Source organism: Lottia gigantea (assembly GCF_000327385.1).
Source record: "Lottia gigantea unplaced genomic scaffold LOTGIsca_217, whole genome shotgun sequence".
In the NCBI taxonomy this organism is placed as follows: Eukaryota; Metazoa; Mollusca; class Gastropoda; family Lottiidae; genus Lottia; species Lottia gigantea.
The window spans coordinates 230,354-244,326 of record NW_008708527.1 but is presented as its reverse complement, the minus strand read 5'-3'; the positions used below and the strand labels follow the sequence as shown (position 1 = coordinate 244,326).

General features: G+C 34.0%; 2 protein-coding genes across 2 annotated transcripts; both read left to right on the top strand.

Moving 5' to 3' along the window:
- Window positions 1-1,275: 1,275 nt before the first annotated feature.
- On the top strand, window positions 1,276-5,699 carry LOTGIDRAFT_143816 (hypothetical protein; the record flags this gene model as incomplete). The annotated part of the gene is made up of 5 exons (XM_009054431.1): window positions 1,276-1,418; window positions 3,592-3,721; window positions 4,220-4,325; window positions 4,988-5,124; window positions 5,565-5,699. Coding segments are annotated over 5 exons (651 nt in total), but the record flags the coding sequence as incomplete, so codon positions are not given.
- Window positions 5,565-13,755, top strand: LOTGIDRAFT_202018 (hypothetical protein; the record flags this gene model as incomplete). Its single annotated transcript, XM_009054430.1, has 4 exons — window positions 5,565-5,695; window positions 7,708-7,837; window positions 10,675-10,971; window positions 13,434-13,755. Coding segments are annotated over exons 1-4 (852 nt in total), but the record flags the coding sequence as incomplete, so codon positions are not given.
- Between the last annotated feature and the right edge of the window lie 218 nt (window positions 13,756-13,973).

Here is a 13,973-nt window from a genome sequence, read left to right as displayed (position 1 = left end):
AATGTTAAGGAATGTTTCTGGATGTGCATGAACATCCTAGCGCTAAGATTGTTTCAACAATACACAACCAGTACTATACCTGAATATTTACATAATAAAATAATATTGATATTGTTTATATCTTGACAATATTTATATTATACCTGAGAGATAATTATATTCTATTAATTTATTGATTAGTAATCAGTAGGGAAATTACTGATAATAGATACAATAGTTTGTACATATTTTACCTGCAGTGATTGTTATCTCCCCTTAGAGACCTGTATTGTTATTGTCATTATACTCATACATATAGAGAAATATAAAAACAGTACCTAAAACATGTTGTTACTTAGAGTTTCACGCTATGCGATATGTAAGCTTAGTTTTAAAGTTCATTTGGAGCTTTTAGTTCCAACTGGTCCAAAACTTGCTGAAATATTGGCAGTTAGATGCCAGTGTTCAAGCTATTATGATCTTCCTCTTATACCTTGACTATACAGTAGACACTATTCTTTATCACAGAATGCAGCGATTTATGTCTCAGACTCTGATTGGCTATATTCACTAGTATACAATCCAATCAAATGGCTGCTTTCACAAACTTTCATGATACAAGAAAGGTGTCTACTGTTGTCAAGGTATAAGATGGAGTGCATTATAGCTTGAAATTGTAAAGATGAATTGTAATATTCATTCAGTCTATTTCAATTGATTAATATGCATACCATCAAATAATACTTGTATAGAATAGACGTAGAGATAAAAATATTTGAATTCATTGTAAATATATGGTTGATTAACTACAGAGTAACAGAGATTAATTTTAGTCCACTAAGAGTCAACAAGGTTCATTTCATTATGACTTCCTCTGACAAAAACATTGAGTGCAACCTTCATTATTGTGACTAATAAATTAAATAGATTTTACAATCTGTCCTGATGATGGAGGTCGTACCTGAAACATAGGCTGATAGCTTAAGATATATAACTTCATAATATAACATAAGATCCATTCTGGATTTCTTGAATGATATACTGATGAAAAGAAACAATAAAAAATAGTTTTTGGAATGAATTAAAAACAAATCACACTAATTATTATCATGAAGCTTGTAATATTGTTACTACTTTGTGTTACTTAATGAATATTTTGTCAACTTTCAGTCTAAGATTATTGCTAAATATATAAATATACCTTTTTTTAATAAATATTGTGTGTTAGTACAGATTATCAACAAGATTACAACTATTTTATCTTTTATTTTATGAATATTTGATGTCATTTCAGATTTATCGAAGAATCGTCTACAAGAATTACCAAGTGAAATCTGTGATTACCATTCTATAGAGAGAATCAATTGTTATGGTAACTGTATCAAATCCATTCCACCAGCAATATCACATTTACAACAACTTACTTATCTAGATCTTAGGTAAGTTGCTATCTCATTTACAACAACTTACTTATCTAGATCTTAGGTAAGTTACTATCTCATTTACAACAACTTACTTATCTAGATCTTAGGTAAGTTGCTATCAAATTTACAACAACTTACTAATCTAGATCTTAGGTAAGTTGCTATCTCATTTACAACAACTTACTTATCTAGATCTTAGGTAAGTTGCTATCTCATTTACAACAACTTACTTATCTAGATCTTAGGTAAGTTACTATCTCATTTACAACAACTTACTTATCTAGATCTTAGGTAAGTTACTATCTCATTTACAACCACTTACTTATCTAGATCTTAGGTAAGTTACTATCTCATTTACAACAACTTACTTATCTAGATCTTAGGTAAGTTACTATCTCATTTACAACAACTTACTTATCTAGATCTTAGGTAAGTTACTATCTCATTTACAACCACTTACTTATCTAGATCTTAGGTAAGTTACTATCACATTTACAACTACTTACTTATCTAGATCTTAGGTAAGTTACTATCACATTTACAACTACTTACTTATCTAGATCTTAGGTAAGTTACTATCACATTTACAACTACTTACTTATCTAGATCTTAGGTAAGTTGCTATCTCATTTACAACAACTTACTTATCTAGATCTTAGGCAAGTTACTATCACATTTACAACCACTTACTTATCTAGATCTTAGGTAAGTTACTATCTCATTTACAACAACTTACTTATCTAGATCTTAGGCAAGTTACTATCACATTTACAACCACTTACTTATCTAGATCTTAGGTAAGTTACTATCTCATTTACAACTACTTACTTATCTAGATCTTAGGCAAGTTACTATCACATTTACAACAACTTACTTATCTAGATCTTAGGCAAGTTACTATCACATTTACAACTACTCACTTATCTAGATCTTAGGTAAGTTACTATCACATTTACAACAACTTACTTATCTAGATCTTAGGTAAGTTACTATCTCATTTACAACAACTTACTTATCTAGATCTTAGGTAAGTTACTATCTCATTTACAACAACTTAGTTATCTAGATCTTAGGTAAGTTGCTATCTCATTTACAACAACTTACTTATCTAGATCTTAGGTAAGTTACTATCACATTTACAACAACTTACTTATCTAGATCTTAGGTAAGTTACTATCACATTTACAACAACTTACTTATCTAGATCTTAGGTAAGTTGCTATCTCATTTACAACAACTTACTTATCTAGATCTTAGGTGAGTTGCTATCACATTTACAGCAACTTACTTATCTAGATCTTAGGTAAGTTACTATCTCATTTACAATAACTTACTTATCTAGATCTTAGGTAAGTTACTATCTCATTTACAACAACTTACTTATCTAGATCTTAGGTAAGTTGCTATCTCATTTACAACAACTTACTTATCTAGATCTTAGGTAAGTTACTATCTCATTTACAACAACTTACTTATCTAGATCTTAGGTAAGTTGCTATCTCATTTACAACAACTTACTTATCTAGATCTTAGGTAAGTTACTATCTCATTTACAACAACTTACTTATCTAGATCTTAGGTAAGTTGCTATCTCATTTACAACAACTTACTTATCTAGATCTTAGGTAAGTTGCTATCTCATTTACAACAACTTACTTATCTAGATCTTAGGTAAGTTACTATCTCATTTACAACAACTTACTTATCTAGATCTTAGGTAAGTTACTATCTCATTTACAACCACTTACTTATCTAGATCTTAGGTAAGTTACTATCTCATTTACAACAACTTACTTAGTAAGATCTTGAATAAGTGTTTCATTTTATTTTGATTATGAGTAAGAATATGCTTTTGTCTAAATGGGGAATACTTTTCTCAGTGTTCATTTTGATTGAACTTGCCAAAATAATCAGTTAATGCATACTTCCCAATACTTCCTAATTTCACCAAAGTCCTGATAGTACCCGTAATTTTAGCGAAAAAGTCAAGAACCTGAGAGCACTATCGAGCACTACCTTTAGGGAAAGATCTGGCGCATTGGCTGGATATGGTCCCCGATATATTATCATTTTTATCATCCTGTAACCTACGTTTGAGATGTAGAGAAACATTATTACCAGTTGATTTGTTCGGATGCTTTCAATTTCTGCCACACACATGATGAGTTATTGCCCTTGTTTATTTCAGTCGTAATCAGTTAACAGTGCTACCAGCGTATATTGGTAACCTTCAGTCTTTAGAAGTCTTAATAGCTGCCAACAATAAACTAGTCTCCCTACCTGAAGAACTCGGAATGCTCGAGAAACTTCACGAAATTGTAAGTTAAAGATTCTATTGATTATATTTAACAATTGATATATGAGGGCTTTATTCTGGTTATTTAAGACTAATAACCCCCTAAAATCTGTGTGATTATTAAAGTTGATTATTTGGTAGAAACAGGACAACAATAGTAGATGGTCACCTAGTCACATTTGGTGTCACCTGAATTTTTGTTAAAATCAGTCTTGTTCAATTAGAAAATGGTTTTGCTGTGTCTGTCTGTGTATGATTTTAAAAGGATAACAACTTTGATGCACAGGGATTTACCAGCTGATTCGCAGCCAAACCTCTTGGTAATGATTTTACAAGGATAACAACTTTTGTTGGCGAGGATCCTTTCTACCAGCTGATCCTTGGCCAACCCTCTTGGTAATGATTTTACAAGGATAACAACTTTGATGCACAGGGATCCTGTCTACTAGCTGATCCTTGGCCCAACCTCTTGACATGTTTTATTTTGTATTTGATAAGATAATAAGATATTATTTGACAGGATGTAAGCTGTAATGAAATCTCTCATCTCCCGCTACAAATTGGTGATCTCACTTCTTTACGTAGTTTTAATATTCGTAGAAATTTACTGGTAGAACTACCATTAGGTAAGTTTAACATGTGTCAGCTTGACGTCTGTCAGTTTTTATTAGGGTGGAGACAATAATATCGGCTCTATCTTGATGCTAACGGCAGACGACTTTGTTAAGAAATTTAATCGGCTCTATGACTTTTTGAATGTAGTATGATTAATTATTAAGTTTTTATATATTCATTCTTTCACCAATGGGTTTGCTTCATTTTGTTGGGCTCTTTTGAGATATACTGCATAATGCTGGATACTTTATTCGTTAGTCATAATGGAGTTGTCTCCCTTTATTTTATTAAATCTTAATGAAAGTGGAATGTCATATCTTCTTCTTTGACTGCACAATATTAGAGCGATAACAATACTGCCATGCAGAATTCCATGAAAACTTTTTTGACAAAACAGCATTACAACTTGCCTATTTTGATTTAATTGCCAATTTCCAATTGTTAATGGAATTTATTGTGGCATTCTTGCCAACATGGAATCCTGCAAATTCATGACTCCTGGTGTACAAACAGAAACTGGTTTTCGCTCTCTTTCATAACCCAAGAAACTTCAGAAAAGTAGGATTCAAAGTTTTTCATTGTATTTCCAACTGTAAAGTATCCAGGAACTATTTCATTTACTTCCTTCCATTTCTATAAGATTACTTAAATTTTATATTTTGATCATTTTCAGAAATAAGTCGATTAAACTTACGCAAGATTGACTTTTCTAACAACAGAATTGAGAAAATTCCAACAGTTTTTCGTAAAATAGATACATTAGAAGAGATTATACTAAATAATAATCCTTTAATATCACCTACAGCTCACGTAAGTAGAACTTACTCTTTTTAGTAATATAGTTATTTGTGTAGTTCTATAGCACAGTCGGTCAGAGCGTTTGTTCTTTACACAAAGTCATTTTCATGGCTAGGTCAAGCAATTGGCGTCTGTGGGTTCTAACCTTGATTGGCATGTGAAGATCTGACCTTGAATAAGTCTTCACTCATAATTCCTGTCGATCCAGCTATAAATGGGTACGGTTAATCTCGGAAAGATCAATGCCAAGAGGGTTGGCCAAGGATTAACTCTGAACCTAAGTTGTTATCCTTGTAAAATATATTTGTTTCTTTCTTTAATATGCTTTACTTTCAACACTATTGAGAGTTTTCTAGCCACATAATGGCGTAATATATATCTGAGCTGTCATTGAGGCAGTCGTCATGACATCACATAACATCGTTAACATCGAAAACTTGGATTTTTTACAGATATGTACGAAGGGGAGAAAACACATAATGAAATATCTCCATATAGAAGCCATAAAGGAGGAACGAAAGCGAGGTATTTTACACGAATCAGAGATGAAACGATTGGCTCGTAAATCATTGCCTCCTCAACAGTAAGTTTTATTATTACCTCCCTTTGATATAACGAAATATAGTGGCAGAGGATAACTCAGTCAGAGGATAGCTTATAGGATAACTCAGTCAGAGGATAGCTTAGTTAGAAGATAGGTCAGTCAGCGGATAGCTTAGTTAGATAGGTCAGTCAGCGGATAGCTTAGTTAGAAGATAGGTCAGTCAGAGGATAGCTTAGTTAGAAGATAGGTCAGTCAGCGGATAGCTTAGTTAGAAGATAGGTCAGTCAGAGGATAGCTTAGTTAGATAGGTCAGTCAGCGGATAGCTTAGTTAGAGGATAGGTCAGTCAGAGGATAGCTTAGTTAGATAGGTCAGTCAGCGGATAGCTTAGTTAGAGGATAGGTCAGTCAGCGGATAGCTTAGTTAGAGGATAGCTTAGAGGATAACTCAGTCAGAGGATAGATTAGTTAGATAGGTCAGTCAGAGGATAGCTTAGTTAGAGGATAGGTCAGTCAGCGGATAGCTTAGTTAGAGGATAGCTTAGAGGATAACTCAGTCAGAGGATAGCTTAGTTAGAAGATAGGTCAGTCAGAGGATAGCTTAGTTAGAGGATAGCTTAGAGGATAACTCAGTCAGAGGATAGCTTAGTTAGATAGGTCAGTCAGAGGATAGCTTAGTTAGAGGATAGGTCAGTCAGAGGATAGCTTAGTTAGAGGATAGCTTAGAGGATAACTCAGTCAGAGGATAGCTTAGTTAGAAGATAGGTCAGTCAGCGGATAGCTTAGTTAGATAGGTCAGTCAGCAGATAGCTTAGTTAGAGGATAGGTCAGTCAGCGGATAGCTTAGTCAGAGGATAGCTTAGTTGAGGATAGCTTAGAGGATAACTCAGTCAGAGGATAGCTTAGTTAGAAGATAGGTCAGTCAGCGGATAGCTTAGTTAGATAGGTCAGTCAGCGGATAGCTTAGTTAGAGGATAGATCAGTCAGAGGATAGCTTAGTTAGAAGATAGGTCAGTCAGAGGATAGCTTAGTGAGAGTATAGGTCAGTCAGAGAATAGCTTAGTTAGAGGATAGGTCAGTCAGCGGATAGCTTAGTTAGAGGATAGGTCAGTCAGCGGATAGCTTAGTTAGAGGATAGGTCAGTCAGAGGATAGCTTAGTTAGAGGATAGGTCAGTCAGAGGATAGCTTAGTTAGAGGATAGGTCAGTCAGAGGATAGCTTAGTTAGAGGATAGGTCAGTCAGAGGATAGCTTAGTTAGAAGATAGGTCAGTCAGAGGATAGCTTAGTTAGAGGATAGGTCAGTCAGCGGATAGCTTAGTTAGAGGATAGGTCAGTCAGAGGATAGCTTAGTTAGAGGATAGGTCAGTCAGAGGATAGCTTAGTTAGAAGATAGGTCAGTCAGAGGATAGCTTAGTTAGAAGATAGGTCAGTCAGAGGATAGCTTAGTTAGAGGATAGGTAAGTTAGAGGATAGGTCAGTTAGAGGATAGGTCAGTCAGAAGGTTGCCGTCTGCTGTTTTTTTTTATCTGTGGATGCCAGCTTACACCATACAGGGTACCCAAGAGTCTTCTTTGAAATTCTTGAATAAGAACCTTTTAATACTCACACATCCACTTAACCCACGGCGAACGATTGGGTGCCAGGGGCTTGTTAAGAAGAGCAGTAACCCAGTAGCCTAGGTCTCTTGGATGACATGTGAAGAAGAATAATATTCATGCCACAATAAGTGCTGTTAATAATCTGTCAAAATTCATTCTAAATCTTTTGCATTCCTTTATCTATTTCCTTTGAGACCAAGTGTGCATGATTCAGACTGACAAAAAAAAAATCATCATTCGGCAATTTGTTTGTCAGGGGAAATAACTCTAATTATATAATTTATTGGAGTTGAGTCTGCGTGATATTGCTACTGACTGTGAGTAATTTAGGACTGTGGAGAATTCAATTTCATTTGAAGACTCTTTTATGGTGTAGTTTCAGGCATTTTCCCAAGTCACCTGCAAGCATCAACCCTATTATGAATATTATAATCAAATCATCTTTATTTTTCAGAACTTCTGATGAATTTCGTAATATTGTCGAGAGTCCAGATTCGAAATGGAAACGTCACACCGTTTTATCTAGCGACTCTGGTTATAGTACCACTGACAGTCTGGAGAAATGTGGCTGGTCTCCATCAGAGGTTAGATTATCCAGTCTTATTGTAAACGGCATGGTTCTATTTATAGTTTCATTTTATTTCTATCTGGTTACAGTCTGTATTTCTACGTTTAAAAATAATTTTCTTTCCTAGCACTTACAGAATGTTTCCTTTTTAAAAATTGATTTTATTTCCTTTGATGTAAAAAAATGAGTTTCTAAGATATTTATAATTTATAGAAGAAAAAGAAAGACGTGATTTCTTTTATCGATATAGTTGTGCGGTTTTGGTTTACCGGCTGATATTCCAACTGTATCGCTTTTCGTAAGTGACAATTGAAATACAAGATCGTCTCTGATAAGATAATTACGGGACAATAATCCCTGGACAGAAATATTTTCTATTATCTGTATTAATTCTTAGAATTTGATTCAAGATAGAAACTTACTAGAAATGCTAGTAGAAATATAATCATCAATCTTACTAGAAGTTGAAGTCAAGTTTTATCAGGTGATATCAAGATTGGTGATTATATTTCTCTACTAGTATTTCTAGTTAATTTCCATCTTGATTCAAATTGTAGAAGATTTTTTATAGTATTAAAACAAAATAGTTTATGACTGGATAACCAAAAAGAAATGAAATGAAACTTGGCCTTGTTGTCAAATATTATAATTTATTCTTTTAAGTTTATTAGATTTTTATTGTGATTTCAAAACAGTTTCTGGTCCAATATTAATAGATTTTCTAATTGTGTAGATGTGCTCTTGTTAATTGGTCAAGTTTACTACAAGTTATCTTATGTTGACTTTACTGTTCTTATAATAGTAAGCACTCTCTGAACCAGTGAGTTTTGAGGTCACAATAGAATTCTGAGAATTATGTTATATAAAAGTGCATGATAAATCAATAATCAGCTCCAGGAATAAGTTGTCTATTGGCATGATGTAGTTACAGGAATTGTAAAGAAGTTTTCTTAATTTTTTATGTGTATCGGGGACACTGATATCATCAATTTGCACCATTCCAATTTCCAGTCAGACGTCTGTGGTTCTTGCAATGCAACTAAAACTAACGTGTTTTATGATGTTACTCATTGCAAAATATGCCTTATCACATAAGGACCTTGTGATTAGTGACATCATAAAAGGAATAGTTTTAGTGGAATTGCAGGAATCACAGACGTCTGATAGAAAATTGGAATGGTACAAATCAATACTATCAGTGTCCCTGATACACAATTTCTAGTACAGTCAATGTTATTGAGAGAGATCTTGATCTCTAATTATTTCCTTTTATATCTGATAGAGCTTATTCATGACCAGCCATTGCGGTTAGTACTTATAAAATAATGTGACCTCGTGATAAACTGGACATAGTTCGGGTAAACATTAGATTTAAAGGCTGTTATGTCGTAAAACTCGATTAGAATAAATGTTGACAGAATTTAATGCTAAGATTTAAATATTTCAAGATGACTCAAAATAACATTAAAAGTTATAAAATATTGTTCATGTCCTTACCATTGACCTTGAATAAGTCATCTTCACTCATAATTCCAGTCAACCCAGCTGTAAATGGGTGCAGATCCATGAAATGCCAAGAGGTTTAGCAAAAGACCAGCTGGTAGAAAGGATCCTTATTATTCCAGTCAACCCAGCTGTAAATGGGTGCAGATCCATGAAATGCCAAGAGGTTTAGCAAAAGACCAGCTGGTAGAAAGGATCCTTATTATTCCAGTCAACCCAGCTGTAAATGGGTGCAGATCCATGAAATGCCAAGAGGTTTAGCAAAAGACCAGCTGGTAGAAAGGATCCTTATTATTCCAGTCAACCCAGCTGTAAATGGGTGTGGATCCATGAAATGCCAAGAGGTTTAGCAAAAGACCAGCTGGTAGAAAGGATCCTTATTATTCCAGTCGACCCAGCTGTAAATGGGTGCAGATAATGTAGAAATGCCAAGAGGTTTAGCAAAAGACCAGCTGGTAGAAAGGATCCTTATTATTCCAGTCGACCCAGCTGTAAATGGGTGTGGATCCATGAAATGCCAAGAGGTTTAGCAAAAGACTAGCTGGTAGAAAGGATCCTTATTATTCTAGTCGACCCAGCTGTAAATGGGTGCGGATAATTTCGGAAAGATCAGTCCCAAAGGTTCAGCAAAGGATCAGCTGGTAGAAAGGATCAGCTGGTAGAAAGGACCAGCTGGTAGAAAGGATCAGCTGGTAGAAAGGATCGTTTGGGGACTTAAGGTGTTATTCTTCCCCTTACTGTACAACTGAAAACTTAAGTGATGTCTTAAACTTTATTAACTTTGATAGGTTCTAGCAAAGTGGGATGATAGCTCCATCAGATATAAATATAAATAGATAGAGAACGAGATCTCGTTATTATATATATAGGATATTAAATCTCAGTTTCATCTTAATAATTCTACTGATTTCATTATACATATCTATCATTTTCATATACACACAGGTTTATACTTATATAGAAAAATAACTCAAAATCTATGACATGTCAACTGACTAATGAATTGAATTGGATTTGTACCAAAAGTTTTGATGAATCAGAGTTAAACCTAAGTGTATTGAAATGATAGATTTATTATTTTCATTATCTATATCAGAGCATGATTGTTCAGATTTATTTATTTTAAATATGGACAAATTACTGAAAGGATTTGTGTAACTTGTTTTTGCAGAAGTTGACCTCAGATCAAAAATTAAAAATTCACCAAGTTTTATGAACTTTGCTTTATCTTTGGGAAATAATTAATCTGAATTTTGTATACTTTGTCCCTATTTGAAATTATTTTGCTTTATTTGTTGTTGTTGATTCAGTTAAATTGTTTGCACGTTTATTTATTTATCCGTTACCTAGGTAACCAATGATTTGGATGCCGCCAACAGTTTAGCTCTGAAAGCTGCAGAGGCTGTGAGAGAACATCGCCATGGACGTGACGGGGATTATCATCGAAGATTCCATGATACGCATAAAGTGATTCCCAACAACCTGGATACGTTTGATCATACCCTACCCCCTCCCCCGTATTCTCACCCTCATAATTCTCACCACCCCCAACCCCTGTCCCCCGTGAACGAACCACCAACACCAACAAACCTTGTTCCACCCTCTCAACTTTTGACACCACCGGGCCACGAGGATGAATTTACGCGGGTTAGTGTTTTTTTTCAGATTTTCAAAATTTCCCACTGGATAATCCGAGCTAGACACATTGCAATCACCCTTCTTTAAATCGTACCAACTTCTGTTGTATTTTGGGATTTCAAAACTGCATTTATAATTTGCCGGCATTTTTTGGGGGGAAAACATTCATAAATTATATAGGAATATCAGGCACATGAAAAAATTTGACGCACATGAAATTTAAAAATTAATTTTACAGGCTTTTTCTAAAAGTTATAAAAAATATTAACAGGCCTACATCATCTCCATAAATTTGACTTCATTGAGAAATTTCTTTGCTTTTTTTAACATTTTTCTTCATCAATTTGAAGTATTTTGAAATCCACTAATACAAGAGAAATGCTATAATAAATATTTTACGCTTACAAGCCATGCTTTGTGTATGTATAACGTTACTTGACTTTCTCTCAAGAGAGAATTTTCACTGGTGAAGGAAAAAAAATATTCATGCACCTCATTATATTTTATGTTTTGCTTAATTGGTGTAACTTTGCTTCTACAACTATCGCTTTATTTATCTTTTCTACAAATTTCAATCATTATTGACTTCTTTATTTCAGGTCCAAAATATTTCCGTAACTAAATTCAAAATTTACTTTTTCGCTTCGATAATGTTTTGATAAATTTTGTGCTCTAGATATAGTTTTAGTCGTGTTTTGCCAAATTCATAACGCAGAGTTTAAACATTGTTTCATACTAGTAGATATTAGTGCTGGATATCGTCAATTTTGCCATGATACGATATATCTCGATACAAGGGTTAAGTTACGATATGTTTCGCGATACAAGGGATACGATATGATACGTAACACGATGCAAGGGTTAAGATACAATATGTTTCGCGATACAAGGGTTAAGATACGATATGTTTCGCGATACAAGGGTTAAGATATGATACGTATCGCGATACAAGGGTTAAGATACGATATGTTTCGCGATACAAGGGTTAAGATATGATACGTATCTCGATACAAGGGTTAAGTTACGATATGTTTCGCGATACAAGGGATACGATATGATACGTATCTCGATACAAGGGTTAAGATACAATATGTTTCGCGATACAAGGGATACGATATGATACGTAACGCGATGCAAGGGTTAAGATATGATATGTTTCGCGATACAAGGGATACGATATGATACGTATCGCGATGCAAGGGTTAAGATACGATATGTTTCGCGATACAAGGGATACGATATGATACGTATCGCGATACAATTAGGATGAAAATTAACATTTTATCTTCAATATAATTTAATTTATAACTTTAGAAATTTGATAAAACAACTGGCATGTCGTATGGCGATACATCAATTGACCAATATATCATGCCAGCACTAGTTGACATGGGAGTACCAATGCTTTCACTTTTTAACAAGAAGTGGTACAGCCCTGTCTACCTGGTAACACGTACCATGTTACTAATTTTAGTGGAGCTCAAATTTAATCCAAAACTTTAACTTGGAATCACAACTGTTTTCATCTTGCTTCGCTTTGCAAAAATTTTTTATTCATCACCTATTACATATCGTGTTTGATTCATTCCGACACCTCATCTCATTTCCTGCTTGGAATAATCACCCTTGGTGTTGTCACAATCTAATTCAAATTAGACCCAACTTTCCTTTCGTTTTTTTCTATTAGTTTTAATTTTTAGTATAGCCACTTCACGGTAGAGTCTCAACCGGAGTCTCGCACATCCCATTCTTTGACCTAATCAGAGTCTTGAATATTCGTCAAATTAACCTTTGACCTAATTTGATGACATCTACTTTAACCCATCAAATTCCTTTAATCTCTCACAGAACATCAAAGCTGGAGAGGGCAGAAATTTGGTTAAAGAAGGTTAGATCAAAAGGTTATTGAATGTTCAAGACTCTGATCGTTAGACCCTGCTGTGAAGTGGCTATACTAAAAACTAATGAAAAGATAAAAGAAAGTTGTGTCTAAATTTGATAAGACTGGTGTTATCAGAACTAACTAATTTTATTATAAACTTATTACATCATTAGATATTAATTATACTACTCTTAGAGTTTTACTAGTCCAAATAGAGCATCTTGACTTGAATTAGTGTTGTTTTTAAAATGATCACGGAACCTTTACCTGGTCCCTTAACCGAGACATTGTGGCAGCTATCAAATTATATTGAGATCGAGTTCACTTTTTATGAGATTTGTTTAAATTTTCGCAAAAATATTTTGATTTTAGATATTTTTTCCATATTTTTATGTTTTCTAAATGAATTGAATTTTTATTAATCAAATGATAAATGCATTTCAGAGATAAGGGTTTTGCAGAAGTTTACTGAATTTTTCACTGATTTTAATTAATCTTTTTCAAAAACTTCATTTATAGTCTTAATTTACTGCCCAAAAATGGTGATTTTTCTTCGATTAATACAAAAAATGTAATTTGTCTGTTGCAGGAACTACAAAGACAGAAGAGCGACTATGACAGACGGAAAAAACTTGCAGAACAAATTCGAATTCAGCAAGAAGAGGAGGAGAGGGAGGAACGTAGAAGGGCCGCCGTCAAAATACAAGAGGAACAGAAATTACTTCTCGAAAAACAACGGGATGAACTGAAACACAGGGAGGAAGAAAAGTTAATAGAAGAGTCAAGAAGGCGGGAAGAAGAAACGAGACGATTGGAGGATGCCAGACGTCACGAGGAAGAGAAACGAAGGCAGGAGGAAATCAGAAAGCAGGAAGAGCTTCAGCGTAAAGCTGAGGAGGTCCGTCGTCAAGAAGAGAGTAAACATAGGGAGGAAGTTAGATTAAGAGAAGAGCAGAAAACTGCTGAAATTAAGAAACCTAAAACAGAATCAAATACAAAGTAAGTTTTTTTGTTTATTGAATTATTGAATGAATACCAGGGACATTATTTTTGAAAACTAAAAATAAGAAAATCTTTGAAAAAATGATAACCATCAGTCTATTGCTGGTGCATGATCAACACTTATATA